Below are 22,726 nucleotides of genomic sequence, written 5' to 3'. Positions count from 1 at the left end.
TTCTAAGTTTTTTTTAAATTCTTCAAAGGAAATCAAATTTATTGAAAGTGAATTTTATTTATTTAAATTAATTTTTTTTTTTTTTTTTTTTTTTTTTTTTTTCATGAATAAAGTTCTTTTGTGGTATGTTAATCAACTTTTTTTTTTATATTATAGACTGTCTTATTTGGTTACATCAAGAAAGAAATTAAAAAAATTTTAATATCTGACGTACTGATATTAAAAGAAAGAATCTTGATCCAAGATAACCAGTTTAGGAGATGAAATTATTTAAAATATTTTTTTTGGATCCATATTTTTTAAAATGATTGTTTTTATCTTTAAAATTATTAAATTTTATAAAAATATGTTTAACTTTTATTAATCATGTTGTTGACAAATTAAATGTCTAAAAATAAAATCGGATGTCAATAATTATTTTTTTTTACCTGGAATGTTGATTTAAAATTTTTGCTAATTAAATTTCATAACAATAGAGCTACTCAAGGTTTTTTATTCATAATTAATGCTCACAAAAAATAGCAAAATAAATTGTTTTATTCGGAAAGTACTTACAATAATAAATATGTGATAATGTCTTAATTATGCACTTATTCATAATATGGAGCAATTAGCATAAACTACCCGTTTATTCAAATGAGTCGTATTTGACTTTTGAGAATATTTCCTTTCTCTTTATAAATATCGGGCACAATGCATACATCTAGTGTACTCAGTAGTGTTTCAGCAGTCAGTAGTACTCTCACAGCAGAGAGTACGGAGTAATGTGTACTGATGGCTGACAAAGACTCGGCACGTGCTCACATGATCATCTCTATGCCCTCTGGTTTACTATATGCATTTCCTTTCCGTCGTTTACGTCGCTTATCTCGTTCGACGTATAGTAGCTCAGACGATAAAAGGAAAAGGTAATGCAAGAGTCATGTACCTCGTAAGAGTGTCAAGGGAATGAGTACACTTCATGTCGCTAACTTTTCATCAACATACTTTTACCAACGGTAATTTTATTTTATATTTTCAACCAAGATATTGTTGTTTACTTTCAAATAATAGATTAATTTTATTAAAAAAATACTTTTTCGTTTCGGATAAATTTTGTCTCTTAAATGTTTATATTTACATAATGTTTACTGATGCCGATTTAAATAAATTCTATTTATAGTTAAATAAAACTATAAGTTCACTTTTTTATCCGTGTAACAATTTCTTTTTATATTGCTTGATATTTCCGTATATATATGATCTAATGTGAAAATTGGCTACATATTAAGCCCCATTGGAGCAAACTAGTACATATATGGCTTGATATGTCTACATCAGGCTTGATATGCTCATATATAATTTTGCGACTCAAAATAGTGTTAAAAATCTCCGACAGGGGACAAATTGTCTCTAAATCATCTCAATACAAGAGAGTTAAGTTTGAGATCTTAAGGATACTTTCCCAAAGAAGTATCTGACAATAGTTTTTAATGCAATAAATGACTGCATCAAATGTTAATTAAAACGACATGTTAATTGATGAACATACTTCTAAAAAAAATAAAAAATTATAATAAATTATTTTTTTATTTTAATATATCGTCTGTAATGGCCACATTAAAAAATTTTTTACGAATCGTTAACAATACTTTTATTTTAGTCAGTGCTTTATCATTTTTTCAGTAGCCAACCAATAATTCGTGGAAATAATTAAAATTTTCTATTTCCGGAGGCAATCTGACAAATATTTACATCAATCATTAATTTACGATAATACAATGTTTTTGTAGTGTGGAAATTAATATATATTTAAAACGTTCGTTCAATAATGTAAATATCGGGTTATAATTTACCAGTATTTAAATATCACGCCGTTTATATTATATTACACATTGTTATTGTTGTTAGTTATTATATCACATGTTCTCGTGATACGAAGTTTTGTTGTTATTCCATTTCATTTAAAAAAATCGAATATTAACATCGTAACTGTCATACAAATGGATATTGTTATTTGATTGTGATAATAATAGCGTGATTCTCAATTATTTATACCTTTTTAATATTGTTTCTAACTCAATCCAGAATGCATTTAAATAAGCTTTTTTTAATAATATGTCGATAATAATGTTGTAGATCGAGGAAAATCATTGGCTAAATAATTGATCGGTCAAAAATCTAGTGCTAAAATAAAATAGTCCTAATTTCTTTCTTTACTTTATGTTGGTAGTATGAAGGTGGCGCGTTAATTAAATTACAAAGAAAAATTGGCATTTCATCACATTTTAATTAATAAGTAATTTAAGATTGAGATATTTTTTTTTGATAATAATTATACTCATGAAAAAATCTTCTTATATCAACAATTTTCATGTCAAGCTATTTATGAAAACATTAGAAAATATTTTCACGGGTAAAGATAAAAAAACTAAGATTTATAAAAGTTTAAGTTTTGCATTGAAAATTAAAATTCTTTGTTTTATTTTCAGAAGTAACGGCATAATACTTCCGATTCCGGATAGATCTAGGTCTAAAGTACATTTCAAATGTGTTTAACTTTACAAACGTTTACATCTATTTGCCGATTAAACGTATTTAAAAACGGTCTATTATTAGTTTTTAGTAAAGTAATTTTCTTTATTACTGCCGGTAATTTAATTGCTAATAAATTCAAATTGTATTTACAGTTTCAGTTTAAATGTTAGAGTAAAATGCAGTTGTAAAATCTCTTATCTATTTTTAACACGTTATTAAATTCCAAAGTTACATTTTCAAATTGATGTAATAATCAAGGTTAATATTTAATTATCAACTGAAGAAGAAATTCTTAAAACATAAAGTTTAATGTGAAATCGATCTTTTATAAGATATAAAAAAAAAAAATAAATAAAAAAAAATGGCATAATAGCATTAGCCGTGGTAGCTGAGTAGTTAGCCAGCTCAGCGAGACCAGTTATAATTTCCTGGATGAAAGTAATAGAAAGAATAGTTCAAATGAAAGTAAACTTGCAAGTAAAGGTTTGTCATCAAGATCTATATACGTCGACACCGCGTAGAATCACTCTCATCTAATTTAATGTCTCTCGGTCAGACGTTGCATTACCACTTTTTTCTTATTTAATTATTCTCAGCTCGTTTTCTTTATTCTCGATCTCCAGTCTCAAGCCCAGAAGTAATCGAGTTCTAGACTGCCAACTTTTCTAGGATTCTCTCAATAACTTGTAACTTATTATTATCATCATCATTATTAAAGTATCTTACTTGTAATTTCTTTGGTGACTTTCACAATTTATAAAATTATTAATTCCACAATTGTTTTGGTACTTTAAATAATTTAATAATTTACGGTTTTATATTTTCTTACTTCTATGCTGTGTTTAGATTTATTTCTCATTGCCCGTTTGATCTTTGTTTAAATGGAATCTCTAGGCACTAATACTAGTTTACGGCATAGTGGATGTCCTTCGGGAATGAAAGTAACCTGGAAATAATCGTGACCTCACGTTGCACTAACGTGAATAACAGTCAAAGATTTACTAGAGTTTATATTGCGAGAGTTTGTATTCTAGTAGGGTATTATTATTACTATATATTATTATACCTGTTTTAGAAGTTAAAACCTGTATAGGACAATCGCCATTGACATTCTCATAAATCTTTCATTTTTTTGTAGTCGCTGCACTACTTTATTTAATCACCAATCTAAATCTTTAATCATTAAATAAGATCGAAGATAATTGTGCAAACAATATCTGCCGTTTTTTTTTCTTTAATTATATTTCACCACTCTGGTTCGCGTTACTGGGCGTCAGCTTTGGTATTTGAGGTTAATTTTATAGAAGTCGAATCATTTTTATTTATAAAATAATTTTTTAAATTGAGCAATATTTTGCAAAAAAACACTGAAATTTCTCATACGTTGGACTGTGACTTTAAATATCTTCTGAAGAAGTAAATTTATCAGCAAATTATTTAGGACCTTTTTTGTAGAACGTTTAATTTCCTACAAAAAATATTATCATGTTTTAGTATTCTAATGAGCTATTGAAGAGTTGCAAAATTCTACAGTTCAAAAAAAATGTTTCTTTGTTATTTAAATAAAACATAGAAATCTGCGATGAGCAACTTCTAAATATTAATATTAAGAGGTCAGCTTTAACAAGCATCTGTTATTATCTTCCCAAAAGTATTTCAGAGGGAATCTTGAAAAACAAAAAATAATCGATTTTTTTAAACCAGTCTACTATATATTTTAATTGTTTATTTGAGAAATTTTTATTTTGAAAAGACTAATAACACTTTTCCGTTGGAGTTTCTAGATATAGTCAATAAAATATATTAATACTGGAGTGGAATCTAAAGAACTTGATATGAAAAAGACGAAGTTTTTCATTAAAAATAAGTGAGATATTATTAGTAATTAATGATGATAGTTAAACAATTTATGGAATTTTCATAGAATCTCACTGTAATATGTTTTAATTAGTTCCAGAGATTCCAAAAAGTTATTAAATCAAAAATTCATGTTTTGATATCATGTAATATTATCCACAGTTTGATTTATATAACTATCCATGATAAAAAAGTTTTATTATCATATAAAAGTAAAAAAAAAAATAAAATCAAAGTTAAAAAAAAATTTTTTTTTTTTAAGTTTCATTTTTAAAACTTTTTTCTTGTTTGTCGCTATTGTACTCGGACCTTAATTGAGGTTTTTGCGAAGATTTGCTGTAAAGTTATGGGCTATAACCTTGGAATAACACTTTTGACATTGGTAATCGATACTGTCGTAAAATTACAAGAGCTGCTATGAAAGCGCGACTTTAAAATGTAAAAGAAAAAAGTAATTTTTAATAAAAAAGATACTTTCGTAAGATACTAATAAAAATAACAAACATAAAAACGAGGTTTGTTACTTGAACTACAAAAGTTACTTTATCTTTGAAAATATAACCATTGCGAGCATTGTGTCGAAGCATTTTTCTCAAGTTCATTGTGTCGACAAACAGAGTTTGTATGACATTTTTCCTGTAGTTTCAATGATCAAAGTTTTGATTTTTATTCTTTCTTTGAACTTTTCTTTCACAATTTAATAAATTTCTACGGCTTTAATTTTTTATTTTTTATAATTTATAAATAATTTAAAAAATTCGTAAAATTAATTCAATGTTTTTGGAGTTTAAAATAGATAACGAATACATGTTTAAAAAATTTCTCTGGGTCGTTTTCATCATAATTTGTAACCATTTCAGTAAAAAGTAAAATGATGTTAAAAAATTTGCATTATTCCGAATTTTCTGAACCCTAAATTAAAAAACGGTGTAAAAAATGCTACAAGCTGAAGGATAATGTAATAAATTAATATTTTTTTTCTTTTTTCCAGCAGAATTCCGTCATCCGGGTGAAGAATTTCCGCGGTGGGAGAGACAGACGTCGGAGTGTCGGCGATTGGAGAGACGAGCGGGTTGACGAGGACGTTTGTATGCAATAAAACGAGCGCAAACGTTCCACTGCGACATTGGGCTCAAAAAGTAAAAATAAACCGGCACGTGACGACGTTATTTTTTGGCCGAAAAAACTCCGGGAAATGATTATAAAAAAAATATGTACATAACGGAAAATTGATTATATTTTATCGAAGGATTTTACAAATAGGTGCCAGCATAATAATCTTGTAAAAAAGTGCTTGAGTGTAATTTTGTTTTAAAGTGGGTAAGATGGAGACCGAAGAGCTCACGAGACTCGTCGATGGGATCTATAAGGTGAGTCTTTCATTCTATTATTTAATAACATAGTTATGGCGCTCAGTTATGATGCATGATTTATGATGAGAGTACTATACATTTAATTGTCTTATTCAATCATAGTTATTTCAATTTGACTGTAAAAATATTGGACATTAATTATTACCGATCGTTGTGAGAAGTATTTATGATCAAGTCTAATAATAACTTAGCGGTAGTAATAGTAGTGGCAATAGTCATAAATAATTATTTAGATACATCATGAATAATTTAATAATTATAATTATCACTGTAAATTTATATTTAATTGCGAATCGGTAAAGAATTATTACTCAGTTACATCAATTATTAGTAATAAAACGTGTGAATATGCATAAGTATTAAATTATTCATTATAAATTATTATTAATATTTTTATTGTTCTATAATTTATCATCCTAGAAGTTGCTAATGCATACTTATAGAGAAAAGTATGATAAGGCGAGCTAGAAAATTTATTCTGCACTTGGAAGAATTTTAAGTTAATTATTTGCAATTTTATCAAAACATTTGTAACAATACTTTTCCCCAAAATTTAACTAAATTCGACCGATGGCGGAGATATCGGCTGGGTAGGGTATTTTACGCTCGCCCTTTTAAATATATAATAAATTAACCCGGAAACCCCTCAGGCTGGGTTAGTGCACATTTGGACGCCAGGTAATTTTTATGAAAAATTACCAAAAAATAATAACAATTCCAGGGGCCGCGCCGGACGATCAATCAGCGATTCGAGTTAATGCGGATGAAAAGCGCAGGTTGCAATACAATTAAAATAAAATTAGGGTAAAATACCGAGTAAGAAACAATAAGTAATTAAATCTATGTAATATTCCGAAAGATCCTGTTAAATTAAAGGACGGATGACAGGGAAGTAATCCAGGAAGTAACTTACATAAAATAAATCATTAATGAATCAGAAAATATTAACAAAAATAAATTATTTATTTATAAACGGTGTTACTTAAAACTAAATCTGCTTTCCAAATAACAGAATAAATCCTTTATGGAACAAATATAATAGGTTTCAAATAATTAAACCAATATAAACGATAATTTTAGATATTAGCTTTTCAATATTATTTACAAACGTAATAATAATTAATGTAAGTGTAATACTTTAATTAGTAATTGCTGGCCATTTCAGGGACCCACGCGAGGCTTTCGGGATAGATACAAGTATTCCCTTAAAATAACCCTTACTCGCTACGGGATCGACCCGATAAATCGATAGTGAATTTAATTAAACAATAAAAGAATAAATTATTTAAGCCAGGAGACAGCGGTGTGCGGATATTAATCAATCTCAACTTGTGAGTACTCACCAAAAAGGAAACTCAACCCAAGGCACCAAATCCACACTCCTTACAATAGCGAATGTCCCGCGTGTATACCTCACACCAACCGGGCCACCGCGTGTCTGCTCAATTTTTGTCACCGTAAACTGTTCGAGTCCTCGTGTTCGACAACAAGGGCCTCTCTAGCCATTTTCCCTAATTCAATAAACTCTTTGCTCGGGATCGATATTGTAGGGCCTCACCCGTGCGAGTAAAGGCTATGATTTATCACTCATAGTAAAATTAGGTACTATATGACAATGATTTACGGCAATGCACACAAATAATAATAATAATAATAAATTATAAATAATTCATTATAAATGTCTGAAATAAAGATAAAATTAATTCTTAAATTAATAACAATAATATTAGAAATTTCAAATATAAATAATACTAATAGTAATAAATTCAATGAATAAATTAATAAATAAATATAAAATAATAAATTCAGAGACACACCGAGTGTGGATCTGTTGCCAAATTTAGGCGCAGGGAAGGACGCACACAGGGAATAAAAACCCTGTGACACATTTCAAGCTACTGATTAAATTTTTATAGTTTTCCGGGCAATTTAAAAATTACTCCTTAATTATTGCATAAATTACTACTACTCAATAATTCAAACTGTCAATTTAATTGCATGAATTCAAAAAGGTAGTTTTCAACTTTTTTTCTCATGGAAAGCTTCCAATTGAATTTAAAAAAAATAAAAAACTTTAGCTACAACTCACAACAATAGGTTCCGAGCAATGACTTCGAAGATAGTTGATTAAATACCTATCGTAATATACAGTTTTGACTCCATTGGAATTTACGACTAGTTTTATTGTATTGCTCTTGTGCAATACAAATTATCTTATCTTGGAACTTTAATCACAGTGAATGTACAAGTAATGACAAATTGCGATAATGCAATGATTGATATCATGCAAATTCTTTTGAAACAATGTATGTCATATGGTCAATTCAACAAAAATGTTTTTTATTGATTTTTAGTAGATTTTCTTGTCAAATAAATCAAATTATTGTAGTTTTTATTACGACCATGTTGCAATTCTCGAGAAAATTTTGACAAATTTTTACTGCTTTTTCATGATATTTCTTTCAAATATGACAACTTGTCAAATATTAAAAAACTTACATTGAAAAAAAAATTAACTTGAATCAAGAAAAAAATTCTTGTGCCAAGAAAATAACTTTGTAGAATTTAATAATCTTGAACTAAGTAGAAAAATTATTAAATCAAGTCAAATTTACTTAAACCAAGAAAAATTTCTTAGTTTAAGATTTTTTCTACTCAAATGACGAAGATGAAACTCTTCAATATTATTTAATTGATTCAAGTAAATTTTTTTTTCTGTGTATAAAATAAATTGGAATTTTCATATTTTAAAATACTTTAGAATAAAAATTACTAATAAATTTGATAAAATTTTCTATTCTCATTTTCACGGTTCTACGCTGGTAGACAAATTAATTTGGATCAAGAGAAAAAATTTGATTATCTTGAATCACGTAAAAAAACTCTTAAATAAAGTATAAATTTACTTAAAATAACAACTATTTTTTAGTTCAAGAATTTTTCTGCTTGCATCTAAAAAATAATAATTTAAGTCTTTAAGAAGATGTTCTTGATTAAAAATAATTTCTTTTGAATCAATAGTTTTATGGGTGTAGACCCGTAAGAATAACAATAGAATAATTTTAACAAATTTATTGGTAAAATTATTACTATGAAAAAAAAAAATTATGAAAACTAAAGCTGATTTATGAGATTTCCAAAATTTGACAAGTTGTTCAAAAATGTCCTCGAATGGTTTTCATAATTTTAAAAAGGTGATTAAACTCTTCAAGATGATATTCACAGATCAAAATTTTTCTCAAAATCAATTCAATTTTTCATCCGTGTACACAAATCATTAATAAAACTAAATAACTTCTTCCCTTTCAGCTGCACAACATCAGTTTTTAAATATCAGTTCAAATGAGATCGTATCGATTAAACACTGAATCATTTAAATGCGAATAAAACATTTAATAAAAATTTTTTTGTTTGATCAGATAGATATTAAAATGAATATTTTCATTTATTTTAGCATAAAGTCAAATATTCTGGTAATATTGTATATTTCAAAGCAAATGGAATCAGGAGTAGAGGCAAGGGAATATTGCTTCCGAGTGGTCGGCCGAAAGTGTATATTTCTACTTAATGAATTTTCGTCTCGGTAGTAAAATTGTAGCATCTACTTCATTAGTATTAATTGCATTTTCAAACCATTTCAATTGGAATAAAAAATAATAAATTAATAGTGGATACACATTTATTAGTATTGAGAAAAGAATTAATTGAATATTGCCTGGAGCAATAATATCCGATGAAAAAAATATTGAATAATCGATAATAAAAAGTCCCCTTATAATCGTTACTGTTTCATTGACAAGTTTCTTTGTAAATTTATGATAGAAATATAATGAAAGGATTTTTTATTTTCAAAGATATAAAGAGGAAGGGGAGGGGGTGGATGGGTGACAGCTGAAAAATCAATGTGAACGATGATAGTGATGAGAAAGGCATAATTAGAAGAAGAGTAGAATGTAAAATATTTGAAATTGTAATAGCAAGTGTTGATAAAGATGACAAGTGCTGGTAACGAAGGGCCTAACGAGTGCACACAATGCTAACACCCTCGTTAGGTTCAGCTCCTCTTACTCAGAGGCTTTTCAAACTCCATAACCCCGAATGGGAGATAGGATGGTGTTATATCTCTTGATCGATGGCTTAACTCTTTGCTGCACTACCAGATGGAACAAGGCGGGCTTATACCCTTTGTCTTTTTATTATTATTAATCATCGCTCTTGAAGGTTTTTCAAAAACTATGTTTAATTTAACTCCAGTTTTTTTTTTTTTTTTTTCATAAATTGTGAAATTATACTTTAAACAATTTTTTAGGGCTAATTGCCGTGGATTTATGTTTTACTAGCCGAACTTGCTCACTTTGTGCAATAAATACGTATTCATTTCTTTAAAAATATCAAAAAGAGTTTTCAAATTTTAGACGTACGTAAACTGTATCAGTAACAAAATTGTATCAGTAACAAAAGTATCAGTAAAAAAATCGGGTTTTTTTGCACGACTCATGATGCGAAGCATCAGAGTGCTTTACGATCGAAATAGTATATTACACTACAAGGGCAGAAAGTTTGAGATTCCTGCACTGTGCGCCATGATGCCCGAGGCGAAGCCGAGGGCATAATGGCGCGCAGTTCAGGGCTCTCAAACTTTCTGCCCGTGTGGTGTATACTATTTTTCTTTATTTTCGGCCGAAAGTACGCTGACTTACAAATCAATTAACGTTACAGTTAAATGTTCTTAGTATGTTGTCGATGCCCGCCCGACATTTGCGGCACGAGCGAAGCGAGTGCGGCTGGTCGGGGGCGGGCATCGACTTCATCTAAATAGACAAAAATAATAGTAACTTTTTAAAATTAAATTATTTCAATTGAATAGTCTTATTTTTATTAATTTTTGATTACTCAAATACATTAAAATCATTAATTTTATCAGAATTTTAATTATTTCGAGTAATTTGTCAACTATTTTTAATTAATTATTGCATATTTTCTTTTTCATCAAAACTATTACCAGTACATGAACTATAAGAATTATAAAAATTATTAATAATGAATGAAAAAAAATGATTCAATATTATTTGATCTTCCCATTTGACATGTTCGTCAATAAAAATATTAATGAAAATTTATTATTAAGATATTTAATTTTTTGGAGCAAAAGAAAAATTTTCTCAAGACAAGAAAATTTACTTCTGTCAAGAACTTAATTTTTTGGAACAAGAGAGAAATTTTCTCAAAACAAGAAAATTTTCTTGATTTAAATAAATTGTCTTGGATCAAGACACGTATTTCTTGAAGCAAGGGAATTAATTTTGTTGGAATAAGTGAAATTTCTTGTGTCAAGAAAATAATTAGGAAGAAAAATATTTTCTTGGTTCAAGTGAACCTTTCTTTCTGTGTAAATATTTATCTGCAGACTTTTTAGGTAACGTATCTGTTCTTATAATTAGATTAGCTTCCGTATCGAAATTCCTTAAAATTTCCTTTTGATGATGATAACGCATTCATTTTTTAAAATTTTTATTATTTTTCACTCGATATAATTTTTTAGATTATAAATTTCAACACACAACGACATAAGAACCCACAAAAGCAATTTTAAGGTTAGGCCTGAGTGCACAATAAACCGCGTCAGCTCTGGTGAATACTTTTTTTTCGCTGCCTCGTACATCAATTCAGTGCACAACTAGTTTCTTCCAGCGCACTAGAGCAGCGCGCATGCGCGCCCCTACCAAAGCATAAATGTCGGTCTTTCTGATTCCCAACAGAAGTAGCAAGTACGTGCTTTCGGCCGTGAATAAAGAAAAATTTTTTTCGCCTCATTTTGGCAACTATATTTATTATTATAGTTTTGTTAGTTCACGGAATCAATATATTTTGCATACTACTGTTAAGATAATTTAATGGAAATTAATTTGACACTTTTCAAAAATTGATTTCGTGCAATAGAAACCGAAAAAAACATCAAAATAGGTCAAAAAATTTTCCTGTCCGTCATGTATGAAACTCTGAAAACACTGTAACTTGCGAAAAAATGTATTAATTGAGTTAAATTTTTTTTTTTTAATTCTTTGAGAGAATTGTAGGTCACCGAATGCAAATGGCTAGGTAATTCAGTGTCGTTTATTTGTAATTAATAAAATAAAACAAAAACCAGAAGATTGTATATCTATATATATTGTGTAAATTTATCCCACTAGAGGCGCTTGAGCATTATCGTGCTATTTTAATATTGTTTTTTTCACATTCGTTATTTTATTAATATTTCATAATCAAATAAGCATTATGAGTCGTACAATTTTCGATTTTTCAAACTTTTTTTTTATCTAATGTTGTCGGTTTTCTTATAGAACTTTTTTATTTTTTCTAAAAATTAGCTTGAATTTAAGTCTAGGTAGGGTAGGGCGGGGCTAGTTGATCGTAGGGGCAAGTTGTGCAATCGAAATATCTCGAAAACTAAGCAACTTACTACAAAAGTGTAAATGATGAAAAGAAAGGGTTACAAGAGGAGAACACATCGAAAAAAAAAAAAAAACAGGTCTTTAGAATTTTTCTCCTACACTCGCTTAATAATGCTATTTCGTGATCACGAAAGTATTCAGATGACTTAATGTTTGCCCTTTCGATTATATATGATTGTTTATTTTTAATTCTTATTATTCTTTTATAACCTAACTTTTATTTTGTTGCCTCAATTGGGGTTAGTTGAGCAAGGCGCTGACTGCGTGTTAAACCAGCCCTACTAGATTTTCAATTTTGAAAAATGAAATTTTTTTTTACTAATATAATGATTATCAATTGATTTTTACATTTACATTTTTAGTGATGATTTAATATAATGTGTAAAAATTAAAATAACTCATATTGATAGTATATTAATGAATATATAATATAATTATAATTAATACTATTATGTTTATAATTATTATTATAATCATAATTATACGTATGTAGAATTATAATTAATTAAATATTTGCTTGTTAATTACAATTTTATTTTGTTTTCATATCATTCTATACAGTCATTCCGTTTATTTTAGCCATTGCACAACTAGCCTCATACCCATGCTCAACTAGCCTCGCTAGTGGGGCATGTTGAGCAATTTGGAGCGCTCGCGTATTTCCGGGAATAACTTGAAAATTTGGACCCGGATCGTTTCTGTGTTACTAGACCTTTTAAAGAAGACTAAATTACGAAGCTAACAGTATATGACTTGATTAAATCCAATACATCGTCTTAAAGTTATGGAAGGTTGAACCAAAAAGTGATCAACTAGCCCCACTCTACCCGATTCTCTTTCCTACAAAAAATTTTATCTTAATTGGAAGTGTAGTCAATTAATTATACCGGAACAAAGTTAAAAAAACTAAACAAATGTAAATAGCAATAAAATAAAAAAAAATTCTATCTTTTAGGTAAAATATCAAGCTAAAAACACAATTTTTTTTTCTTCACAAAAAAGTAAACCATAAATGAACCCGTTACGAAAAATCTCTTGAACAAAAAAAAATTAATTTAAAAAAAATTTAACCCAAGTGTGAGTTAAATTGCTTTGAGAGAGCACTTGTGCTAAGAAACAGAGTCGTTATTCGAGAGTCTGTGGCTCAGGGGCATTTGAAAAGGAGAGTTTCTAGTAACGAGGTTACAAGAGAGCTTACTAGCGTGTTATCACGCTATGTCGGGGGTAGTTTACCGGCGCTTTAGCTGGATAGAGGTGCGGGGTGCGGCCGCGGGAAAACCGTTGACAAGCGAGCCCCACGGCGCAACTATATCACTACTAGAGAAGCAACCGTTAGTTGCGTGGGTCCCTACAACCCCAAACCTGAACTACATCGCTGGAATCAACCCTCATCCCTCAGCTAGGAAGCTGCCTGATTCGCGCGGCAACTCTCGAGGGTTGATATTAATTGGCTTCCGATCTGTTCACCCGAGCCCTTGTCAATATCTATATATATATATATATATATATATATACATATGTATATATATTATATACCTTCCCCTACACGTTTATATGTGTATAATATACCCGAGGAGATAATGAAGTTCAACTCTTTTACTTTTAACTTCACCTTCCCCTCTACTTTGTTTAAAAGCCCTCCTGCGACCGCAGATTTACTTTTCCTGTGAATTCATGGAAATTAAGGGCTCAGTCGGGATTACGTGACATTCTCCTGTCATTTATGCATATATAAACTATTACTTTATGGCTCTAACCACAAATTCCTCTTTGTAACTTTTTTTGGCTGGACAATAATATTTGTCGATTGTTATTATGGTCTGCTGAATTTTATAAGGAAATAATTTTTTTTTGTTAAAACAAAGTATAAGCTTTTGAAGACTGAGAGATTGGTAGGAATTTTAAATTAAATATCTAAGTATTTAAAAAGTATTATAAGTATGCAGGCGCGGAAAAGTATTCAAAAGTTTTTTTCTTTAATCTTTAGATGTATCTGGATTTTGTAATTTCACGTCATTCTCCGGACAAAGTAATGCTCGTAAATTCACTTATAAATTCGTATAAATCTTTTTCTACGACGTAAGCAAAAAAGTTTTTAAATTTAAGTGAATAACATTTTATTATTATCAAATAATGCTTTCAGAATGTTCATTTTTAGGGATACAATTACGGAAAATAAAAATGTATTTTTATTTTTATTGAATACTTAAAATATATTTTTTTTACATATCAATTTTAAATTATATTGATAGAAAAATTAATTTTATCAAAGAGAGCTTAACATTTTTCAAAAAATTTTTTGCACGACTCATGATGCGAAGCATCAGAGAGTGCTTTACGATCGAAAAATTTTTTTCGCCTCATTTTAGCAACTATTTTTAGTATTATAGCCTTGTTAGTTCACGGAATCAAGATATTTTGCATACTATTGTCGAGATAATTTAATGGAGATTAATTCCATACTTTCTAAAAATTGATTTACTGCAATAGAAACGGAAAAAAACATCAAAATAGGTCAAAAAATTTTCCTGTCCGTCATGTATGAAACCTCGGAAACACTGTGACTAGTGAAAAAATCAATTATTTGAGTTAATTTTTTTTTTTTTTAATTCTAATCGACGATTGTAGGTCACTGAATGCGAATGGTTAATTAATTCAGTGTCGTTTAATTACAATTAATAAAAAACGAAAACTACAAGACTGTATATCTATATATATCCATGTAAAATTAACATGGATGGTGATAAATCTATGTCTATAGATATTATGTACATTTTATTCCACCAGGGGCATTTGTGCAGTACCTTCCTACTACAGCTGTTTTTTCGGCAATTAATTTTGAACGACTTAAGTTTTTTTTTTTTTTTTTTTTTATATCTCATAATTAAATGAGCATTATGAGTCGTACACTTTTGGATTTTCCAAACTTTTTTTTTCTTTATTTATGACATTAAAAATAATTTTTTTACTCAAGACGTTTTTTTTTGAATTAGATTAATTTTTCTATCAGTGTATTAACAATTATAAATTATTATTTAAATTGTAACGTTACGAAAACATTTTTTACATCGAAGTACGAAACATAAGTAGTTAGATTTTTAGTGAAATTTCCGCTTACAATTATGTTGAGAAAATTGTCGGTTAAATATAATGTCAGGTGAGAATAATCACACAAGATCGTGACGGCAATATATAAATCACAGCTGACAAGATCCTAGCGATATATTTCATGCGCGAGGATGTAGATGAGTAGCTTATTAAAGCGAAAGGGGTGATGTAGTTTCAGTGTTATGCTTGCGGTTAAATTTCTCGATAATTAAGTGTCACACAAGAGAATTAAGGCTCGAAGGGCTGTATGCTGTACAGAGGAAGCAACACAGCAGCTATAGTGGTGCCGGTAACTCGAGGGTGTGCATATAAAAGCAAAAGCAAAAGCCAAAGCCAAAGGGGATGATCGCGCCCATGTATAGAGTATAGAGCATAATCTTGTTAGGCGTTTGGTAGTCAAACTTGTTTTAAAAGTCTTCTGACACGGCCTCAAGGTCTTTTAGTTGTTTCCTCGGTTACGGATAGGAAGCTACTCCGCCACCTCTCTACTGTTATATATTATATATTACCTTTTAGGCTGTACATATAATATATAATAATCAACCCTTTACTTCACGCTTTCACGTATTTCACCCGACAATCACTGAAAACAATTTTTTGGTACGTAGGACAAGTAAAATTTATTTGGTACTGTTCGGTGAACAAGGCCCAGTAGCGATTAACTCGCTCCTGGGGGACTCCCAAATTCAAGAGACGCACCTGTCCACCGCTAGTTCCCGCAAAAATCGAACCGCCAATAGAAAATCAGCCTCTCGATCACGCCATGAATCGACCGCTTTATTGGCTGATCGCTCCCGCTAGACATGCGCAATAGCCTTCTTCCCCAACTCAACGAGGAAGAAGACGGACTATTGTTATTATCTTTCGCTTCTACGCTTTCGCTGCATCAAGTCGCCATTAGTTTTTCTTTACTTTCGCTTTTCGTTAATTAACCGCATTTCGCTTATTTAATAATTTAATTTGCTTAAATTAATTGTTAATAATTCGGTTTAGTTTGTTTCAGATAAGTTGTGTTATTTGTGCATTTTTTTCACCGCTTTTTTAGTGCCGACAAAGTGTTCAACCACGTGTCAACCGGCTTCGCTTTTGCTAACCACGCTGTAATTTATAAATCCGCTTTTATCTTAACAATCCGCTATTAAACATATTAAATATTGAGTGTATTTAATGTAAATAAATTCCTAGTGTTATTTTTGATAATAATTTACGCGTTTTAATTGAGATATCCAGACCTAAACCTGATCCCCGCTTTTCCGCTCTTTCAGTAATTATTCATTGGTCCCTCGAGCCGGATCAGGCTGGCTCTATCTCAATTAAATTAATTTATTATTCCGCTTAAAAATTGTGCTGTGTTAAGTGAAGTGTAATACCGCTAGGAAAGGTCGAGTGTCAGGAGCATCGCAGAGCACATCGGGTGCTGCTCCTGATAGTCATTCATACACCGGTACGCTGAACTTTCCGTTTATTAAGACTGAAAACTCGACTTCGGGCCTTAAATAACTTCGCTATGGAGAATTACACAAGATAGTTGAAAAATGCAATTTGTGCTTCAACTTTCGTGTTCCGCACCGCGCCGCAGATTGCAAGACCGCTCAAGATTGCCGAAAATGTGGTCAACGTCACCACATGTCCATCCATTTTGGATGCACCAACGAAACCAGCTTCACCGCAGTCTACATCTTCCGCACAGGCAACTAATCGTTCCCTTTAGACCGTTTACAACTTGAAATTAACTGTTGATTATTTCAGATCCGCTTTCCGCTCAAGTATTGCTAGCTACCGCCTTAGTCCAGGTACGCCCGCATCATGGTAATCCAATCACCGCCAGAGTGTTGATTGATCAAGGTTCAGAGCTCTCATTTATGAGACAGTCGCTCTTCAAGAAGCTTGGACAACCGCTACAGCGTGACATGGTCATGCTCAAGGGCATTGGCAATGTCTCCGCAGGAAGCTCACTAGGTGTGAGCACAATTGAGCTTCGTTCGCTGTGTACGACCGCATCAATGCATGTCAGCATGCATATTCTACCAACACTGACGGTAGATCTTCCATCGTTCGTGATCGCTGATCCGAAATGGCCGCATCTTGAGAATCTCAAGCTCGCTGACCCGCAGTATCTACAGCCACGCCCTGTAGATATTATTCTAGGTGCATCACCAGCCGCACAGATCATGAACGCAGAGATTCAACGAGGACCTCGCAATGCTCCTATTGCACAATCCACCACGCTTGGTTGGATTGTCTATGGGGCTGTCACCGCTAAACACGCTTCAACATCACACGCAGCACTACATGCGTCAGTAGATACTGAATTACAAGACGCTATCGCTAAGTTTTGGGAACAGGAAGAAGTTCTATCAGGAAATTCACCGCTCAACACCGCTGAAGAAGACGAATGTGAAATTCACTTTCGTCAAACGCATTATCGACAGCCTGATGGACGCTACGTAGTGAGATTACCGCTTAAGGCCCTTGAGAGTCAACTTGGCGACTCTATCAACGCAGCTATGGGGTCACTCCGCAGATTAATAACTCGCTTGTCGCGAGAAAGAGAATATTCTGACATGTATCGTGCATTCATGGCAGAATACATTCAACTAGGACACATGGTACGAGTACCAGTCAACGAATTGCCCGCAAACGCTTATTTCTTGCCTCACCATGGGGTATTGAAGCTTGATAGTGCCACTACGAAGCTCCGCACAGTGTTCAATGGTTCCTGTGCAACATCTACAGGAATTTCATTGAACGACATTCTCCACGCAGGACCCAAAACGCAAATTGACATTTTTGATGTGATGTTGAGAATCCGTTGCAGCAGGATTCTATTCGCTACTGACATCACCAAGATGTTCAGACAGATCGAGGTCGACTCGCTTGATTGGCCGCTTCAGTGCATTCTCTGGATAGATGAGAATGACTTAATAGACGCTTACTGTCTCAAGACAGTCACATACGGAACCGCTAGTGCACCTTTTGACGCAGTACGTGTGCTTATCCAACTAGTAAAGGATGAAGGACACCGCTTTCCGCTAGCTGTTGCTCCAATGTTGAAAACACGCTACGTAGATGACATCTACGGTGGAGCAGACAACGAAGAAGACGCTATCAAGGCTGCAGTACAAACAAAAGCTCTGTGTGCAGCAGGCTGCTTCCCGCTTGCCAAATGGGCTAGCAATAGCCCACGGTTACTTGCTGAAGTCGCTCCAGAAAAGCAGCTGGATACACCGCTTAAAGAAATCAGTGATGCACCAGTAAAAGTCCTGGGCATGTACTGGAATTCACGCACTGACGCTCTCCAGTTCAAGTACACGCTACCGCCAGAGACGCCCAAGACAAAAAGAGCTATTTTGTCTGAAATCGCTAAGCTGTATGATCCGCTAGGACTTCTCGCACCAATAGTCGTCAAAGCCAAGATCTTTATGCAAAATCTGTGGCTAGATAGAGTGTCATGGGATGAACAATTGTCACCATCACTCATTTACAAATGGACTGGATACCGCGAGGATCTTCGAAACATCGAATCCATCCGCATTCCACGCTGGAATAATATAGCACCTGGAGCAACTATGGAATTGCACGGGTTCTCAGACGCTTCGCAAAACGCTATGGCTGCCGCTGTTTATTTGAGAGTCACTGACGCGGATGGGAACACAAAGGTCTCACTTCTGTGTTCAAAAACGCAAGTAGCACCGCTGAAGACCATGACAATCCCACGCTTGGAATTATCTGCCGCATGGTTGCTAACACAACTGATACTTCATGTTAAAGAAGTTCAGTCGCTTGAAAATGTCAGGATCAATCTCTGGACTGACTCCGCCGTAACTCTCGCATGGATTAAAAGTCCAGCAATCCGCTGGAAGACATTCGTCCGCAATAGAGTGGGAAAAATCCAAGAAACGCTTCGAGATGTCTCCTGGAAATTCATTCCAGGAAAACAAAACCCCGCTGACTGCGCTTCAAGAGGTATACCTACGCTAAAACTGAAACAACACGCTCTCTGGTGGCATGGACCAACTTGGCTTCATGAACCAGAATCCTCTTGGCCCACTCTGGAGCCTCCAACCGACAACGCAACGCATCGAGAAGAACGCCAAGGTCTGACACTAGTAACTTGGAAAGCAGAAAATTGCCTGCTCCAACAATTACTGTCGCATTACACGCAGCTGTTTCCACTGCTACGGAAGCTTAGCATCTGGCATCGTGCCATCGACCGCTTTAAGAGAGTTCCACAATCTTCGCTGGCCTACCCGCTTACTCCATCAGACCTGGAGCGCGCTAAATTGACCTTGATTAAGTTCACTCAAGGACAATACTTCGCTAGAGAGATTCACACGCTACAAGATGGTGATGATCTGCCTAAAAATAACAGCATCACTAAGCTGACTCCGTTCATCGACCATCAGGGGGTCCTGAGAGTCGGTGGCCGCTTGAAAAACGCATTGCTGGACCCAGAAGAGAGGCATCCAGCGATTCTACCGCGACAATCACCGCTTACATCAATTTTGATTGATGATTCGCACCGCAAAACGCTTCACGGAGGTACTCAGCTTACGCTCGCTGACTTACGCAAGAGTGTCTGGATCATTGGAGGCCGTGTTCCAGTAAGATCATTTATTTTACGCTGCGTTATCTGCACGAGACACCGTGGAGAACGCGCTCAACAGTTGATGGGTCAACTACCCACCGCACGAGTACAGCCAACTCGAGCCTTCTTGCATACAGGACTCGACTACGCTGGACCTATCACGCTGAAAACGTTTCAAGGACGTGGAGCAAAAACATACAAAAGCTGGATTGCAGTCTTTGTATGCATGTTCAGTTCAGCTGTACATTTAGAGCTAGTAACTGACTACACCGCTGCCGCTTTCATCGCCGCTTATCGCCGCTTCACTAGTCGCCGAGGTATCTGCCACACGCTATATTCAGACTGTGGAACCAATTTTGTAGGAGCAGATAAAGAGCTGAAACGACTATTCGCTGCAGGATCCCGCACATTACGAGAATTATCAACCTTGATCGCTCAAGATGGCACGAACTGGAAATTCAATCCGCCTGGAGCTCCACATTTTGGAGGAAAATGGGAAGCCGCTGTGAAATCTATCAAATTTCACCATCGAAGAACAATCGGAGACTCGCTGTTGACGCTTGAGCAATATTCAACGCTACTGGCTCAAATTGAAGTCATATTGAATTCCAGACCGCTCACACCGCTGAATGAAGATCCTGCTGACCTGGCTGTACTGACTCCAGGTCACTTCTTAATCGGACAGTCACTGACCGCTATCCCAGAGCCATCGCTGACAGATTTACAACCTGCTCGGCTCTCGCACTGGGAACAAGTCCAACAAATGGTTCAACATTTCTGGAAACGCTACTACCAGGACTGCATCCACCGCTACCAGGCCATTTCAAAGTGGCATCATCGACGCAACCAGATCAAGGTGGGTTCAGTTGTACTGATCACCACTGAGGATCTCCCGCCAACCAAGTGGCCATTAGCCAAAGTAATTGCTGTCCATCCAGGTGAAGATGGACAAATCCGCGTAGTAACTGTTAAGACAGTTAACACAGAGCTGGTACGTCCAATTACAAAGCTCTGTGTCCTGCCGCTAACGCATGAAGAAGATGATCTTGTCGACGCAGCCGCCAACCCGGGGGAGAATGTTCGGTGAACAAGGCCCAGTAGCGATTAACTCGCTCCTGGGGGACTCCCAAATTCAAGAGACGCACCTGTCCACCGCTAGTTCCCGCAAAAATCGAACCGCCAATAGAAAATCAGCCTCTCGATCACGCCATGAATCGACCGCTTTATTGGCTGATCGCTCCCGCTAGACATGCGCAATAGCCTTCTTCCCCAACTCAACGAGGAAGAAGACGGACTATTGTTATTATCTTTCGCTTCTACGCTTTCGCTGCATCAAGTCGCCATTAGTTTTTCTTTACTTTCGCTTTTCGTTAATTAACCGCATTTCGCTTATTTAATAATTTAATTTGCTTAAATTAATTGTTAATAATTCGGTTTAGTTTGTTTCAGATAAGTTGTGTTATTTGTGCATTTTTTTCACCGCTTTTTTAGTGCCGACAAAGTGTTCAACCACGTGTCAACCGGCTTCGCTTTTGCTAACCACGCTGTAATTTATAAATCCGCTTTTATCTTAACAATCCGCTATTAAACATATTAAATATTGAGTGTATTTAATGTAAATAAATTCCTAGTGTTATTTTTGATAATAATTTACGCGTTTTAATTGAGATATCCAGACCTAAACCTGATCCCCGCTTTTCCGCTCTTTCAGTAATTATTCAGGTACGTAGGACAAGAAAAATTTATTTGTTTAAGAATTTTTCAACTTAAATCAAGACGATGAAGTTCTTCAGAATTATTTTCTTCATTCAAGTTAATTTTTTTTGTGTAAGGATCACAAATCATTTTTTATGACAAAAAAATATACGTTACACAGAAAAAAAGTGCAGTAAGGGCAACTATACTTGAAGTTGAATTTACTACACGTTAAAATTACCCATAAACAAACTATAGTCTATATACTTTAGTCTATTCTGTAATAAATGTTACTCCAAGTGTTGTTATTCTTACCGTATTTTTTTCCGTGTTGTAATAATTAATTTATATTCCATACTCTCATATTGAAGATAGACTAGTTGAGAAATTGCATAGTAAATTATAACTATTATCACATTTACTTGATTTTAAGTTAATTTCCTTTTGTTGTTTAATTTATAGAAACGTATTTATGAATTATTTAATGTATTGTTATAATGACTAAATATAGAATGGCTACACAAAAAAAAATTTTTTTGACCGGAGAACAAAATTCTTGGCTCAAGAAAATTTTTGGGTGCTTGAAGGAAGACCAAAGTTGTGTTGGCCGAAGTAAAAATTTTTCTTGAAATTCTATTCTTGGTGGAAGTAATTTTTTCTTAATTCAAATTATCATAAATACTTGATACAATAAATTTTTATGTTTGATCAAGATTTTTAGATAATTTAAGGAAGCAGCGCCCACCTACTTCAGCTGAGAAAAAAATTTTGTCACCTTGAGAAAATTTTTTTCTTGAATATTTGATATCCATTTTATATTATTTTAGAGTGCAATTATACATATTGAATGAAAAAAAATGATTCAATATTATTTGATCTTTCCATTTGACATCTTAATCAATAAAAATATTAATGAAAATTTACTTCTATTGAGATATTTAATTTTTTGGAGCAAGAGAGAAATTTTCTCGACAAGAAAATTTACTTTTATCAAGAACTAAATTTTTTGGAGCAAGAGGCTGAATTCCCTAGGTGTGTAATATACTATTTTTTTCGCTCAAGAAAATAGTTAGGAAGAAAAATATTTTCTTGACTCAAGTGAACCTTTTTTTCTGTGTATACGAGGACATATTACC

At 33.1% G+C, this 22,726-nt stretch overlaps 2 protein-coding genes across 3 annotated transcripts in view; both read left to right on the top strand.

Annotated features, from left to right (window-relative positions):
* The window catches only part of LOC123268775 (homeobox protein 2), a 165,918-nt gene that overhangs the window by 9,935 nt on the left and 133,257 nt on the right, over nt 1-22,726 (top strand). The window contains exon 2 of one of the 2 annotated variants that reach the window (XM_044734132.1): nt 5,369-5,744. In XM_044734132.1, coding sequence (XP_044590067.1) covers nt 5,700-5,744 — 45 coding nt within the window. In that variant the 5' untranslated portion in view covers nt 5,369-5,699. Of the gene's footprint in view, nt 1-5,365; nt 5,745-22,726 lie in introns of both variants that reach the window. The other variant, XM_044734131.1, reaches the window with a different exon arrangement.
* Nucleotides 16,516-21,048, top strand: LOC123268776. The gene is made up of 2 exons (XM_044734133.1): nt 16,516-16,997; nt 17,057-21,048. The coding sequence occupies exons 1-2, from the start codon at nt 16,934-16,936 to the stop codon at nt 20,980-20,982; spliced, it is 3,990 nt and encodes a 1,329-aa protein (XP_044590068.1). The 5' UTR covers nt 16,516-16,933; the 3' UTR covers nt 20,983-21,048.

Source organism: Cotesia glomerata, linkage group LG7 (genome assembly GCF_020080835.1).
Source record: "Cotesia glomerata isolate CgM1 linkage group LG7, MPM_Cglom_v2.3, whole genome shotgun sequence".
Taxonomy (NCBI): Eukaryota; Metazoa; Arthropoda; class Insecta; order Hymenoptera; family Braconidae; genus Cotesia; species Cotesia glomerata.
The sequence above is the reverse complement of the archived record's forward strand: the minus strand, read 5'-3'. Positions and strand labels throughout refer to the sequence as shown.

Bases quoted from the DNA above. Each gene is read 5' to 3' on its own strand.
- LOC123268776 (XM_044734133.1), top strand. From the start codon at position 16,934: ATGTCCATCCATTTTGGATGCACCAACGAAACCAGCTTCACCGCAGTC. The intron at 16,998-17,056 runs GCAACTAATCGT...TGATTATTTCAG, and splicing joins AGTCTACATCTTCCGCACAG to ATCCGCTTTCCGCTCAAGTA.